Raw genomic sequence first — 17,304 nt, 5'->3', positions numbered from 1 at the left:
AGTTATTATATAATTATTTCTCCATGTGAGTGTGGGATAAATTTAATTTCAAAAAGAAAATATTTTGAACCCCATGGGATGGCCGTGTTTATTACCCTAGGTGTAGTTTGGATTCGAGTCGCTTGTTGTTCGAGACAGACTTGTTATTATAATTCATCAAAAAATAAAAGTATTTCTTAAATGAAAAATTAAAATATTTTACTGCATTTTTAAAACTAAGGGCATACAAGGCAAATCACTGTTTTATGACTAAAATCAACAGAAAAGATGTAGAAAAAACAATAAGAGAAAAGCCAGACATAAAATAAAGTGGAGATATTTAGATGATAGTGTGAGAGCAGGGGTCATAAGGTTGTAGAAACCAGGAAAGCGAAGGGGTAAAAGCAGGAAAAAGAAAATTGGGGGGTATATATGCGTATATAAAAAGAGAGAGAGAAAAAGATAGAAATCCGCTGTTTGAAATTAGCCCATAGATTTGCGTTTGCAGGTGAAGTAGTATCCAAAGACCATGGCCCCTGGTTTTTCAATCTCTCTATCAAATACCAACTGTTCATTCTTTCACCTTAACCCTAACCTTCATTTATTTCCCCTTCTTCTTCTTGTCTCCCTCCCCTTTTTATACTCCCCTTTCATCTTTTCTCCCTTTTTTTTTTCACCAAACTCCTACGGCGATGCCATATTTCACGTTTCTGTTTTCATTTTGTACGAAAATCCCATCCTAAATTACCTAAGAAGATACAATTTTTGCTCCACTCTTTTCTGTCCCCTGTTCCTTCTGTTTAAACCCTGTTTTCCTCCTCTCTTTTTTTTTTTTGGCTTGTTCATCAGCATTTTCTCTGTTGTTTTAACTTTTTGTTTGATATCCAGATTTTGTTTTCCAATTTTCGATAGTTTTCAGAAATACCCATATCGGAATTTGGCTCCTTTTTTTTTTTTGTTTGTGTCTATGCCTCTGATAGAGTTGATTCAGAATTGTAAATGGGGAGAGCAACCGTGGCTGATATAAAAGGGAGAGATTTTAGTGAATTGGATAAGGAAGCCAAAGCAAATACAGAAAACACTAATAAAGGTTCCAATACGAATAAGAATAGGAATACTACTACTTCAGATAGCAGGGGAAGGAAAAATCGGCGGCGGCAGAAGAAGACGATGGTGGTGCACCCCGTTCAACGGCTTTTCGATGCTTGCAAGGACGTTTTCGCCCATGCCGGGACTGGATTTGTCCCTCCCCCCGATAAAATTGAGCAGCTTAGCGCTCTTTTGGGTATGTTTTTTTTTTCAGTGTGATTATAGTGGATCGCAGGTTGACTTTTTGAGTCTAAATTCAGTTTATTCATATCCAAAAGTCCTTAAATGTGTTGATATTTAAGATCATACGTCTCGTATTTGATTGAAGTTTGGGGATAATTAACCATGAATTTCTGAAATTGGTTTAGCATTTGTGTTCTGAACTATATTTTTGATCCTACACTTGAAAATGGTTTCATTCTATAAATATAATAATATTTTACTAATCTTTTCAAAGGGGTTTCCTTGGCATTCAGTCATTGGCTTATCATTCATCCACCTATGCATTTGTTTGTATTTGAGGACTATAGGAACATGATATCATTAACTACTTTGTAGGTACTTATGTCACATTATTTAGGCAGATAAACTGTAAAAAAATGTTGGGAAGTGTACTTCTGTTGTTTGGGTTGAGTGCATTGCTATTTAATCATGTCGGTCTTGCATGTGATTCATTATTACATGTATTTTTTGTGTTTGTGCGTGTGTTTTTTTATTGTCCAAGTGTCGGTTAAAGTCTCTCAATAAATTATGTGACAACTTGGTATCGTGCGTTTCAGTCTTTGAAATGTCAAATAGAAGATTATCTCATGTCTGTTTTTCCTTTTGTTTGCTCTAATTTTCATGCAACTCGGTTATGTATGATACAAACTCTCCCATCCTGTCTGTATTCGGTTGGTTAGTTTGGGAAGAGATAGAACTGATATAAATATCTAATTTCGTTTCATTTAGTTGTTTAATCTCTCAAGCAAGTGTTAAGTGATGAAGACAGTGTGATACTAACTAACAATGCTTCTTTTTGTTCATTGGTGTAGATGAAATTAGGCCGGTTGATGTTGGTCTTAGTCCACGAATGCCATTTTTCAGTCCGCAAGCAACTCGGCGAGCTCCAACAATAACCTACCTGCATATTCATGAGTGCGAAAAGTTTTCGGTAAGTACAACCTAATTGAAATGCTTCTTTGGTTATCAAGCAATAATTTGAGAGTTGTAAAAATTTTCATGTAATGCAGATGGGCATCTTTTGCTTGCCTCCATCCGGCGTTCTTCCGCTTCACAATCATCCTGGAATGACGGTATTCAGTAAGCTTCTCTTCGGAACTATGCACATCAAATCGTACGATTGGGTTGTTGGTGCCCCTAGTGCATCAGCTGTTGCGGAACCTTCACAAAGTAAGTTTTTATTTTTATGAAGTAATTTTTTACTATTATTTTCGCATTATAAAGGACAGGATGAACTTCCATTATTGGGATTTCAATAGCAAAGAAAATAGATTGATCATGTTAAACCAAATTCTTGATGCTGTTAGGCATCGATTTTGGATCGAGTTATATTAGTAGAATGTAGATGCTTACTGTGTTTTTATGAATTGTTAATGACAATAGTTAAAAGCATCATCCATGGAAAGAGCTTACCCTGACACCATTTTTGTTAATGGTAACAGCAGCACAACGTTCGGAAGTTCGGATGGCCAAAGTTAAAGTCGATTCCAACTTGACCGCACCTTGCAAGACCTCCATACTTTATCCAGCTGATGGAGGCAACATGCATTGCTTCACTGCTGTCACAGCATGCGCGGTGTTGGATGTTCTAGGCCCTCCTTACTCGGATCTCGAAGGACGGCACTGTACGTACTACTTGGCCTACCCATTCACAAAATTCTCAGGTACCCCTTTCCCACAACTTAATCCAATTTTCCCTATCATGTTTGGTTATTGAAATCAAACTAAAGAGTAAAAAAATGATACAGGTGATGAACAAGTATCAATTCCGGATGAAGAGAAGGATAGGTATGCTTGGCTTCAAGAGAGGGACAAACCTGAGGATTTGGTTGTGGAGGGGGCTTTGTACACTGGTCCCGTTATCAGGGAAAACTGATCTCAAAGTCTCATTACATATCATCTTGTACTGCAAAAAAAAGAATCATTTTCTTATCCATGTTGTCTTGTCAGTGGTTGCTGTTCCAGCTTTAGAAACTTCTATTTTCCTTATTTTCTTTTTTGTTTTTTCTTCTTTCCCTCTTAGTGGGACATGGGTACTCTGTTTTTTTTTTTTTTTTTCACCACAGTTTCTTGTACATAAAAGGGAAAAATAACAAACAAAAAAAAGAAGAAAAAAAAAGGGGGAAAAAGGGCAAAACTGTTGTAAAGTGCACCGGATGAAGTTTGTAGTTGAATGAGAAAATTGTTAAGAAGTGCACATTTATAGGGCACCTCTCTTTTTCTAATTTATTTCTGCATATTTCCACCCATGTTTTGTCATATTGTAAATGACTGAAGTTGATGCAAGTAGTAATTTTTCTGATCCTTCTAGCATTATCCCAAAGTAGCGTACTTTTATTTTGATGCTATTTGCCTTTAAAGGGATTTAAATCCAGAATATTGAATAACCTAGAATTAGCAAAAGTAGAATTATGTTCTATGTTTTGGAAGGCAGGTATGGATTATGTGTTACATCTTTTATATAATATTTTGGTATAAAATAAAGCTTTAAATAAAGTAAAAAACATATATTTGACTTATGAAAAAATTAAAAATAACTCACTAATTTTTGTTTGTAATATGGATAGTGATGTTGGTAGAAGTGAAATATTTAAAATTTATTACTTAAGATAAATTACATGACAATTTTAAAAATTTAAAAATCAATTTTGAAGGAAAATAATTTCACTATTATTAAATTTAGACAATGACTTTTTGGCCACAACTTTATAAAAAGAAAGTTCTTTTCGTCTTTTTAGCCTTTGATTTTGCATTTTCTATCAAATCCCCTTAAAATAGATGGAAATGTTAATTGTTTGGTAACTTTGTTGACGTACATCCATATGGATTTTCACGTTAACAATTAAACTTTAAATTTAAAATTTAAAAATATTTGTAAAAATAGTTTAAAATTAAAATTATTATAGTTATTAAAAAGTATAATATATATATATATTTTTTTTGTTTTAGAAAAATTGATTGGTAACGTGGATGTCACCATTTTGAGACAATTTGACAAATAATGCAAGTTTAAGGGTGAAAAGTTAAATAGAAGGTTAAAATGATTTTTTTTAAGTTGGAGGGCTTAAAAGTCATTATGCCACAATTTAATGCAATATGGTAAATAAGATATATGACTTTATATTTTAAAATAGATGAAGTAATCATTTAATAATTAGAATTATATCTTTATGTTAATTGAATAAAATTTTTGTTTTTATAATAAGTATTAAATTTAAATTTAATATTAAGATAAATATTAAAATAAACATGATTTAACTATTTTAATAAAATATCATTATTCTTTATGATAAATATCATATTATTTTATTTTTAAATTTAGAACTTTAAACTATATTCTTTAAGGATAAATTAAAATATATTATTTAAATTAAATTTCCATAAACTTTTTAACTTTATACTAATCATTAAAATCTATCAATTTAAATTTAGAAATTAAAATAAAAATAAAAATATTAAAATTAAAATTGTGTTTACGGATTTTTATGAAAGGATAAATAAATTTTAAATATATAGATAAATAATATTTATCTTTACCATAATATTTATGAAAAATATTAAAATAATTTTAACATTAAGATAAATATTATTTAACTTTAATTTCCTTTAAAAATATTTTAATTAAATAATATTTATTTGTATGATAAATATTATATTATGTTTTATTTTAAAATTTGAACCTTAAACTATATATTTTAAGGATAAATAAAAATATTATTTAAATTAAAATTTCTATGAAAATTTTAACTTTAAAACTAAATATAAAAATTAATGAATTTAAAATTATAAATTAATAACACAATTAAAATCCAAAAGTTAGAACTCAAGTTATCTTAAATTTTAAAATAAAATAAAAATTTAGAATCAAAACTAAAATAAATAAAAAAATGGCTTAAATATAAAGATATCAATAAAATAAGATATTATGATGAAGTTACTTAAATGAAATAAGGACTTAAATCATAACCATGTAAAATATAAATGATTTAAAATGAAATTAAGCCAAATTAAAGATTTGAATATCTATTCTCATGTGAAATAGCAACATTGTTGGAGCCTGGCTTTTATTTCTTGTCCTTTTGTTTATTTTGTCAATACTAAAATTAACCATATAAATAATATTTAAATTGATTATTTTGTTTTATTTGGATCATTCATTATTTACTTCGTAATTTGAAATTATATGTTGTTATCTAATTATTCTATTAGTCATACTATTTTTTAATAATGCAAATGAATAAAATTTTTAAAAGAAATGATCGGTTTACACTTTTATCCAACGATAAAAATTAATTTATCTATTTTTTAATTAAAAATATAAAAAAATTATTTTTACTTTTAATACAATAATTTTACTGTATTCAAGATCTACCAAAATAATAATGTCTTTCAACTAGACTCTCACAAAGGGGACAATGGAGGTAGGGTATTATTTACAGCGGTTTTCTTTCTTTATTTGATGGAACAAGGCAAGAAACATGGTTTGACTTTTAAGGTTCTTGTACTTTAAATAAATCAAACAACAACAGGTGTTTTGTCTCGTGCCATGTTCCTCAACAAGTTTATATGATGATTGATGATGAGATCAGCAGCGTCATGTTATATAAATGTGCAACAGTACTGATGATAATCAATCAACTAACTGAGTTGCTCTTTCTTTTCCAAAAATGTTTGCTGCATGCTTTTTATTCCTAGACAACTTCCGATAATATTAATCTAAAAATTACAGAAACTATGCTCCTTTTCATTATTTAATTTTAAAATCTTTCAATTTACACATTAATATTTGACTTCATTCTTATATTTTAGTCACCCGTACTTAATAATAATAAAAATTTGAGTCGGTATACTAATACATTTAGTCCTCAATACTTATATATTTTATCAATTTGATCATAATCCTAAATTATTCTATCAATTTAATCCTTCACATTTACAAATTCTATTAATTTGATTCTCAAACTTCCTAACGAAAACTTTCAACTTTTAAAACAGAGACATTTCAATCCTCAAACTTCCTAACTAAAGCTTTCACTTTTAAAACAATGCATTCCATATAGAATTTGTAAATGTGAAGAATTAAATTTATTGAACTATTTAGAATTAGGATCAAATTTATAGAATATGTAAGTATTGAGGACTAAATGTGTTGTTATTATCATATCAGCTAGAAAAAGTTTTTGTTGTCAATTTAACGGTAGATGACCATAATAGAAACAAACTCAGATATTAATGTTTAAATTGAAAATTTTAAAGTTTAATGACTAAAGCAAAACACAAACACAACATAATTGGATGACCATTTGTTCAGTTTACCCAAAATGAATTAAAATATAATATTAGATATAACATGATTAATAAAATAACACGGATTTTACATGCAACTGTAGAGAAGAATCGTGGTGTTTTCCTTCTCTATTACCTAGTAAGTTTGTTGTATGGGGATTGAGGCTTTAACTTAATTATCACTATTATTATTATTATTATTATTATTATTATTATTATTATTAAAAAAGATGTGAATAAAAAATAAAAACACTAGGAAATAGTGATATGTGTAAAAGAATAAAAGTAATTTAAAACCTGCTAACAAAATGCTACATTATTCAGATTTTTAATTTTGGAATTAAATGATATCCAAAAATTTAGTTTTAGGCATTAATAAAATTATATTACTAATTTTTAAAATATAAAAATATAAAAGAATTTAAATTATATTAGAATGACCCGTAAATTTTAGGTATCTAATAAAAATGTATCTTGATATTTTTTAAAAGAATTCCTAATTAATATCATATGCTTTCTAACACTAGATCGGGGTGAATTCAAAAACTTTTTAGTAGGGTCTAAATTAAATTATAAATTTTTAAGAGGTCAAAATATAATTTTATTATTTATTAATTTTTATTTCATCATTTTAAAGGGACTCATCATAATTCTTTTCATTTTTAGGAATCAAAGTACAATTTTATCATATATTAACTTAAAAAGACTACGTTGCATTATTTTGATTTTTTTGGAGAAGGCAAGGCCACTACCTTCCCCTTAAAATTGCCCTGACTATATCGATTGTCAATAGTATTTTAATCTTAATTAGTGTTAATTAACTAAATAAAATTAATGTAAAAATTAAATAAAATTAAAAATAACAATAGTAAGGTAATTAAAGTTTAAGGTTTAAGGTTTTTGTTGAACTAATTTTATGATTTATGGTATGATGGGTTAAAATTTAAAATATTAACATTTATGATTTTTAGGAAAGGGTTCGATTAAGATTTAGGTCTAAATGAGTTTAGGATTTAGAATATTAGGGTTTAAGGTTTAGAGTTTTAGAATTATATATAACAATAGATTAATTTTAGAGTTAAAAATAGTATAAGAGTTAATTTGATGTTTTTTTATATATTATATTGATAATATGTCCAATTTACATGTTTATTGTGCTTAATTTCGAAAAATTCTTCAACGAGATGTCATTAATTTTGGGTTTATTACTTGATTTTTGATTAGGTGCAGAAGCAAACCTGAAAAGTAAAAAAGAGTCGAAGATGCGGGTTGTCGTAAAAGTTTTAGGCCACAAACAAAGTTGATGGGCAATGATCTATTTTAGGAACTTTTATTTTATAATTTCTTTTTGTAAAAATAATAATTTTAATTTTTTATTGGGATAATATTTTTATTTTTCTAGTATTTTATTTATACTTTATTTAACTCCTCAATATTAGATTTGTCACATCCTGAAAACCGGGTTAAAAGAAATTGAGTTAGTGAAAATAAGAGTGGTTACATCTTGATTTTTGAGTTAGAATTGTGGAAATTTTGATAAATAATTTGATTTGGTTCAATGGCTAGGAGTTGGAGTTGTGTGTGCAAGGTTTTAGGTTTGGATTTTGTTAATTTTTAGCTCAACCCATATATCTAGTCTTTTGGTTTAAATCTTATTTATGTGCAAATTTTGATAGAATGAACTGGTTAGTTTAGTGGAAAGGTGTCAGCTTACTTTAGGTCTTAAGTTCAATTCCTGAATTTGATGTGTGCAAATTTGATGTACTTTTCTGTTTGTTGAAAATTGATGTTGATTTTTTTTATTTTTTTAAAAAAAATCTGGTAAGTTGGGAAATAAAATATTGAAAAAAATTTCCTAAATTTTCTTCATTTAAGACGTGTGATTTCTTTTCTGTCGGTACGCCCTGCTATTTGTATTTGAATTCCTTTTGTATCCGCTTGCTCAGTTAATTCAATAGCCTTTTTCATTGTCTTTTGAAATGAAACTCGATTCTTTACTTGTCCGGCTATAAATTCGGCAAGAATATTAGGGTGCCCATAAGGATTTCCAATTCTTGTAATAGCAATGTTGAGTTTTCGGTTAATACAATTAAGTTCTTTTTGCACATTTATCTGTAGTTTTTCGACTTTTCCTGGCTTATCTTCAATTAGTAATTTAGGAAATCCCATATAGATTATCACCTGAATTAGATTCAGTCTTTTTTGAATCTCTATACGTGCAATTCCCTCTACAGCAGAAGATAACATATATATGTCCCTCTTACTCTCAGTTTTCTCAAGTAATTTGGTGGAATACTCGAACGATCGATTCTTTTTTTCGTCTTAGCTTTTGTCTTTATGAATGAAAACAAAAGAAAGGAGTCTCTCATTATGATCTGGATTTCATTTCTATGGGTTGCATCTTTTTTTCTTTAATTTCATTTTTATTCTTATCCTTTTATTAGACTATCTTATATAACCATAATAAGAATAAGATAACTAAAAAATAAAATGACAATTAAATTTATTCATTATTAAAATTAAATTAATTGCTTTTTTATAGTGTAATAGCTAGAACTAATTATTTATATTTAATAATTAGAACTAATTATTCCATTCATTTCTATTTCAATTCAAGATAATTCAAATTTTGAGTCTAGAAAGAGTTTCATTCTAATTATCTAGACTTATAACATATCATTTCATTTATAGAATCATAAAATATATAAATGCATAAAAAGATTTTGACTCTAATTATCTCTATTTAGAACTCTAAACTAAATAGAAATAAATTTAATCTATATTAAATCTATTAATCTATATAAAAACTTTCTATATAATTTAGATGTAAAATATACTAAAATATAAAATAGATTAGAAAATAAAAATGGAGTCAGTAATATTAATAATATTATATTAGTATATTAATATTATAGAATATACTAATAGAATCAATATAACATACCCACAGCCCCCCATTTTGTTTTTTTCGTTAGTTGGTGTAATCTTTCCTTTTTGCTCTCTTTTCTTTTCTTTGTTTTTTTCTTGGAAGCTTTTATTATTATTATTATTATTATTATTATTAATGTTTGCTGATGGTTTCATTGTGGGGGTTGCGTTGCTTCTCGGTTTCAGTCATAAAGAGATAATAGCGTAAGTTTCGTCGTTGATTTTTCTGTTATTGTTTAACTCGTTCTTTGTCAAGATTGAGCTTTAAAATATTAGTTTCATTCTATATTTTATTAAATGTCCAATTGGTTTTGTTTTAGGCGAGAGGGTTGTGCATTAGGATTCTCCGGTCGAGGAGGCTCGGTTTTGGGTGTTGTTTCAAAGAAGTAAGTAATTGAATTGTGATTTTGGGACAGAAATTTCGGTTTAAGGATGTGATTTTAGATGGGTTTTCTCTTGGTTAATAAGTACAAGTTGGTGAACAATTGTAGGTTTTTGGGAGTTCCAGTTGTGTAGTCAATTAAATCAACAATCAGGTGTGTGAAATCGACCCAAAAACTCATTAGAAACTTGATAAAATCATGAAACTGGGCTGTTCTTCAAAATTTCCCAATGCCACATGGCCATGTGAAATCGGTAGATTGTGTGGGTAGACCGTGTGGACCACATGGCTGTGTGAAATTGTGTAGGCTATGTGGACCACACGATTGTGTGAAATCGTGCAGACCGTGTAGGTAGACCGTGTGGACCAGACGGCTGTGTGAAATAAGGGAATATGATAGGGCATTGTGGCCTGATGATTCGATGGAGAAATAAGGGAAAGTTGAGCAATGCTCCATTCATCGGGGATAGTAAGGGTGTGTGTATTCGGAGAGTGTGAGCATTCGTGTTACACTTATATGGCGATTTGAATGACTCTGTGAGTTTTAGGGTGTGTTTTGGGAGACCCGTTTATCCAATGAGTATATGATTTAACTACGTTTTCTTTTCACAAACTGCCAATATATCACTGAACTGAATTGGGTTGGATATATATATATATATATATATATATATATATATATATGAACTGATGATATACGGTCTATTATATGTGATTTGTTTTTATGTGAGTTGTTTGGTATGTGGTTAATTGAGGTGTTTTTGAGTGTTGTATACATGTGTATTCACTGAGCTTTCCCAAGCTCAGCTTTTTCTTTTTCTTTTATCCTTTAGGTAAGTTGAGCGTAAAATAGCGAGGAGGGTGGCAGTTCAGTGATCCATTGCACAAACTTTCTTTCTATAGTATGTGCGTCAGCTTATAAAACCCCAAGAAGGCAATGTAGGACATTCTCGGGCTAGAGACTTAGAATGGGACTTAGATAATTTCAGAAAATTAATAAATCATATTTTTTTCAAGGGTTGTAAATGAACTTTTTCGGACTGTTTAATTTTTGGGACTTTTAAATCTCCGTGTTTGCTTGTTTGGTTGAAACTGCTGCTTGAATTATATAATACTACTTATATGAACTAATGAGATATTCTGCAGCTAGTAGAGCCTGCCAAAATTCAGGTACGCCTTATTCCATTGATTATATGAGTTATTATTTGATTTGGAAAAACATGCTTTTAGGACTAAATGCTTGTATGAAATATTCTGTATATGTATGGTGAGTATGGATGGTTGGTGTGATTAACGGAAAGTCACCTCGGTGACTAATGTGTCGCTTGAAATTCGAGTTGAATTGTCCTGACCGAGTTTAGGGTGTCACAAATCTATAAAAAAATTAAGGAAAAATTACTTAAGGACTTGAATTTCTGGTCAAATGTAAAAGAAATGTTGTAGGTTTATTTGGTTCTTCAAAAATGGTGGACAACTAACAAGATGAAGTGTTTTCATCTTTCTTCCCCATTTCTTTGTTATTTATACTAACTTTAATGATTTAATTAACTTAATTAACTATTATTAACCTTTAATTAAAGCATTTCTTATACATTAATCTATTATTAATTAACTTAAGTGACATCCATCATCTTTTCCACTAACCTTAATAGAATAATAGTTTATTAACCATTCTAATCCTTTGGATAATTGCTATCTAAGTCTTTAAGTATTTTTTAAATTAAAATTCAATAGCAATTAGATTTTTACAATTTAATCCCTAAGCCTTAATTAATCCCTTCTTTTGGATAAATTACTTAACCAATTTATTATATTTTCACATTAATTCCTTAAATATTCCTATTTTATATTTACAGACTCGATTTATAAAAATAGGATTCCAAAATCGTATTTTTTGACACCATTAGAATTCGAGTCGTTACAATGATAAACTCTTATAAACCCAAGCCAACATGCTTACCCTATACACTGAGACCTATGTCTCTTGAACGTACTAGAAGAAAAAGCAAAATGATGCAATTTAAGAAAAAGGACAAAGCATTAAACAAGGGTACTTGAGCAAGCTCATGAGCCGCCTTGATAGCAATTCGTCAAGTCCAATGGAATGACAAGTGCTGAAAGGATGCACACGACAAAAAGCAATATTTAACAACTACACGAAACTTAGAAAGGTTCAAACGAATTAAGAGCCATAATCATATCATTACAATCTGATTCAAGAACTACATTATCAAATTCTAGGTCCTTAAGCCATGAGAGAGCCTCGCAGATAGCAATGAGTTCCACCATGAGAGGTTCATAGATACTTGGAAAGGAACCAGAAACCCCTGCAAAAAATTGTCGCCATGGGTTTGAAGAATGGCAAGAAAAGAAAACACCCTAGGCGACATGAGTTATGGCATCCAAATTATATTTCACAAGATTTCTCCTCGGTCGAATCCAGTTAGCATTCAGAGTCTGGCATCAGTTTGCTACACTAGTCCAAAACCCTCACGAGCTGTTGTCCAGTCCTGCATAAAATGATCTGCCACCGAGATAACGGTATGGTACGAGGCTGACACCCCTTTTGAAAGTAGGAGATTGCAATGTAGCCATAAACTCCATACGCCTCTCATTACACGCTGCAAAATTGAGATGCTAGACAAGTTCAGTATTGAATCGTACCTTTTTTTCTCAATCTATAAGAATTTTTATTAATGAAAGGAGAAATGGTATGCTTTGGACAAAGCTCATGGTTATTTAATACTCAATGGGGGAGTAAAAAATTGATGACGTTCAAAACGAACAACATACTGTAGGTGAGCATGTGGTCTGCTACAGTATTACAATTCTTCAAAACATGTTGTATAGTTACTTCACAATCCTTCTGCAGAAGTTTATTGTTAAGGGTATAGATAAGGATTGTGCTAGCTAACTCTATTATTGAGCTAGCCTATTAGCTGTTAGTTTGTTATTCAAGCAGTTAAGTTGTTAGCAATAGCAGTTACTCATATATTATATATATACTATTTCTATAATGTACAAAGTATCTACACTAGACTAAATACAAAAGAATTATTTTATTACTCAATACATTTTCATTCTTTCAATACTTAGGATGGGTTTGGATGAGCAGTGTGTTTACCTGCGGTTAGTGTAAAAACAGCAATGGCGGTGAGAGTAGATACTGTAGCGATACTGTAGCGTGAGACAAAAAGTAAGCTAAACGTACCGCACCGCATCCAATCACTCATCCAAACCCACCTTTAGTGCAGTTTCATTCTTTCAATACCTAGTACAGTTTTCGTTCATTCAATACATATTACATTAAATTCACCGTAGGTGTTAACATGGTATCAGTCACCTAAGGTACTGGATACCTGTTCTTAGTCTGCGTCCATGACCACCACAGCTTCTACTGATTCTACCTCCATCGAGTATGGATGTTCGGCATTTACTGGTGGTAGGCTCATCCAATCTTTTCCTCGTCATGAGATTGTCAAGTTGGATGAAGGCACTTTCGTCCAATGGCAGCAGCATGTTTGGTTGATTATTGAAGGATACGAGTTAATTAATTTTTTGGATGGAATGTTACCTGCTCCACCGTGCTTTGTGCAATCTCCTAAGGGCCCACTCATTTCAAATCTGGATGCCTCGGCATTCGTTCAATAGGATAGGTTACTCACTTCCTGGTTACTCTCCACAATTAATCCCTCACTCCTATCTTCTTTTATGGAGGCTTGAACGACGTGTTATGTGTGGAATACCGCCACTCGTCTCTTCATTACAGTTACAGGTATGAAGCTCTCTCCCCTTCGTCACGATCTTCACTCACTTAAAAAAGGCAGTCTCTCGGTCAAAGAATATGTAGCGAAGATTCAAAATACAAGTGCCTTGATAGAAGCTTCTGAATCTTGGATCTTGGAGGCAAAAAAGGTAGAAATAGTACTTGCGGGCTTACCTCCAGAGTTTGACGCCATCCTTACCTTAGTGTCATTCTCGTAGGAGCCTCTGCCACTTCAACATCTCATCGACGTGTTACTCGAGTATGAGAGCTGCCAGGTGCGTGCGATATAGGACGCGCCTCTTCATGCCAATCTTTTGGAAACCGTTCCGTCACTGGCTCTGGTGGGCTCTGTCTGTGGTGGTCATTTCTCGTCTGAAGGCCGTAAGAGTCAGTTTCGATTCCACATACAATGTCAGATCTGTGGACGGTTTGGACATTTAGCCCAGAAGTGCTTTTTTCGTTATAACCGTGAGTATGATGGCCTGTTGTCGGTTGTTCAAGTGCCGAATCTAGCAGATCGTCATTATCCTGGTATGTCGTTTTCGTCGTTGGTCTTTGATCCACTTAATGGTTTTGCCTCGGTGGAGCCACAAGGTAAATTTTCGGGAAGAAATTTTTGGCCGTATGTTGCGCCCCCTGTGTCTCGACATAATAAGGTTTCTAACCCATTCTTACAAAGTACTGATGGTCTTTACTGTGGGCCCTATGCTGGGTTAAAATTCTAATTTAAAATTGGGCATGCACCGTACCATTCGTCCAGGTCTGCTAATGATGGGGTTTCTAGGCCGATTGGGCCTGGTCACTTTAATAGGTCTGCTAATGCTAAGCCGATTGGGCTTGGTCACTTTAATGGGTAATTACCGTCTAGCCCAATTCTAAAATTTGGGAGAGCCTCCTCTTCTTTTGGGCCGCAAGACCCTCCTCATCCCAATGGGCCAACTTCGAATTGTGTAGAGTTTGTTGCTTCTCTTGGCCATGGAAGAGACCTTGGGGCTTCAGGTATTGGTGTCTATAATGTGTCTGGGCAGTCCATTCCCTGGTGGACCAAACCAAGGGCTCGTGTGTACACTGGGTACGACCTATACATTGGACTCCCTCGTCTACCTGACTTGTGTGCATTCGATGTTTCTGACTCCACTGGGTCTCATATTAATGCCACTCAATTAGGTTCAAACTGTGACGACATTGATTCCTATATTCTTATGCCCGTTGGAATTGCATCTTGGTATCCAGATTCAGGGGCTACACATCATGTATGTCGCAATGCCTCTGCTTTGCATGACTCTACACCCTACTCAGGTACATCTTCTCTTTTAATGGGTGACAGGACTCCCTCCAAGATCTCGTATATTGGTAATTCAGTTTTACCTACACAGTCTAAATTGCTTCGTTTATCTAATATTTTGTGCGTACCGAATATACGGAAGAATCTCTTGTCTGTATCTCAGTTTGCCACTAACAATAATGTATTTTTTGAATTTTATCTGGCGTATTGTGTTGTTAAAGACATCTTGACTCGGGAAATTTTACTTATGGGTCACATTCGTGATGAGCTCTATCACTTTTCTCCGCCAGTTACGTCTACTTAGTCTGTTGAAGCTCCTTCTACTACTTACGTTGGACTCCAGAATAAATATGACAATGGTGCTATTTTTTCTCTATGCCACAAACATATTGGTTATCCCTCTGCTTCTGTTGTTAAATTTGTTTTAGATAAATGTGATATTGCTTCCGCTAAATTTTACCTTGATAATGTTTGTACTACCTGTCAAAAAGGGAAGTCTCATAAATTTCCCTTTTTCAACTCTACTACTAAATATAATGATCCGTTTGCCTTGATTGTCTCTGATCTATGGGGGCCTGCATTAGTTGCATGTGGTCGTAATTGGTATTATGTATCATTTATTGATATATGCACTCGATTTATGTGGATTTATCTTATTAGTCAAAAATATCAGGCAGTAGATTGCTTTGTTCAATTTCAGCAGTTAGTCAAAACTCAATTCGAGAAATATCAAACAGTTTCAGAGTGATTGAGGCAGATAATTTTGAGCTTTCACATCTGATTTAGCAACTCAAGGGGATAATTCATCGATTGTCTTGTCCACATACCTCTGAACAGAATGGTGTGGTAGAACGCAAACATTGGCATATTGTCGACATGGGTATCACACTTTTGGCTCAAGCGAATCTTTCTATAGAATATTGGGGCTATGCATTTTGCTGTGCTGTTCATCTCATCAATCGTCTTCCTACCTCACTTCTGAACGAACAGACTCCATATAAGGCTCTGTATGGACAAGATCCCATATATGATCATCTACGAGTATTTGGGTGTTGTTTTCCATATTTACTTCTGTTTCTGCGTCATAAGTTAGATTTTCGTTCTCAACCTTGTACGTTCTTGGAATATAGTCCTCAACATAAAGGTTATCAATGTCTTATGCCGAATGGTAAGATCATCATTTCTTGTCATGTTGTGTTTGATGAACAAAGGTGTTTGTCTCTTTCGTTTACTACAAGGGGTTTCATGTCTTCGTCTGGTCCTATGTCAACTTTTGTTCTTGTTAAGATTTTCCATTCTCAGCCCGTGGAGTTTTCACCTGCTCTACCACCTGTATCATCTTCACCTCCTAGTTTCTGTCCCTCACCCTCTTTCTCTGGCGATCCTCAGGTTGAGGTGAGCTCTGATTATGAGCCACACAATCCTTCCTCCTTACCCAATGGTGATGGTATTCCTAGTCTTTATATGGGCTCCATCAGGCTCCGCGTTCTTGGTTTGATAAATTGAAGTGTTTTCTCCTTTCCGTTGGCTTTGATGTTTCCAAATCTGATGTATCTCTGTTTGTTAGAATTACGACTAACTCCACTCTCTATGTGCTTGTGTATGTGGATGATATTATCATTACCGGAAGTGTGCCTAACTATATAAATAGTTTTGTTCAGCAGTTGAATGACGAGTTCTCATTTAAAGATATGGGTGACCTCCACTATTTTCTAGGGATTGAGGTTACTCGTTCCTCTACAAGGTGTCTTCATTTTTGTCAGAGAAAGTACATTCGCGATCTACTTGACATGAGCTCCATGTCTTATGCAAAGAGTGTTCATACTCCTATGGTTAGCCCGTCCACTCTATCCAAGAATGACGGGGATCGTCTTCGTGATCTTACTGAGTACAGAAACCTTGTAGGTGCTTTACAGTATGTGGTTCTAACTCATCCTGTTATTGCCTATGCGGTAAATTGTATCTGCCAGTTCATGCATGCGCCTACTACTGTTCATCTGGTTGCTTTAAAATGAATTATGCAATATTTATGTGGTACACTTGATTATGGGATTGTTTCGTCTGCCCGGCTTTCTATAGTTGGTTATGCAGATGCTAACTGAAGGCTGGATTTTGATGATCGACACTCTACGACGGACTACTGTGTGTATTTTGGTCACACACCTTTCTCTTGCTGTTCCAAGAAACAACAGGTTGTTTCACGGTCTACGGCTGAGGCTGAATATTGGAGTCTTGTTGTAGCTACCAATGATATTACTTGGTTAGTCTCGTTACTAAAGGAGTTACACCTTTAAATTGTCGATCCACCTACCATTTAGTGTGACAACTCTAGTGCAGTTGTCGTAGCTGCTAATCCTGTCTTACATT

At 32.5% G+C, this 17,304-nt stretch overlaps 1 protein-coding gene across 2 annotated transcripts; it reads left to right on the top strand.

Annotated features, from left to right (window-relative positions):
- The first annotated feature begins 440 nt into the window (after positions 1 to 440).
- Positions 441 to 3,515, top strand: LOC105780434 (plant cysteine oxidase 2). Of its 2 annotated transcripts, none has more exons than XM_012604764.2 (5): positions 441 to 1,264; positions 2,103 to 2,221; positions 2,301 to 2,460; positions 2,736 to 2,954; positions 3,039 to 3,515. In XM_012604764.2, the coding sequence occupies exons 1-5, from the start codon at positions 979 to 981 to the stop codon at positions 3,164 to 3,166; spliced, it is 912 nt and encodes a 303-aa protein (XP_012460218.1). In that variant the 5' UTR covers positions 441 to 978; the 3' UTR covers positions 3,167 to 3,515. The 2 variants fall into 2 exon arrangements, with proteins under 2 accessions (XP_012460218.1, XP_012460217.1); XM_012604763.2 differs by having other exon boundaries at positions 443 to 1,264; positions 2,733 to 2,954.
- The last annotated feature ends 13,789 nt before the right edge of the window (positions 3,516 to 17,304 follow it).

The sequence above is a fragment of the Gossypium raimondii genome, chromosome 4 (genome assembly GCF_025698545.1).
Source record: "Gossypium raimondii isolate GPD5lz chromosome 4, ASM2569854v1, whole genome shotgun sequence".
Lineage (NCBI taxonomy): Eukaryota > Viridiplantae > Streptophyta > Magnoliopsida > Malvales > Malvaceae > Gossypium > Gossypium raimondii.
The sequence above is the reverse complement of the archived record's forward strand: the minus strand, read 5'-3'. Positions and strand labels throughout refer to the sequence as shown.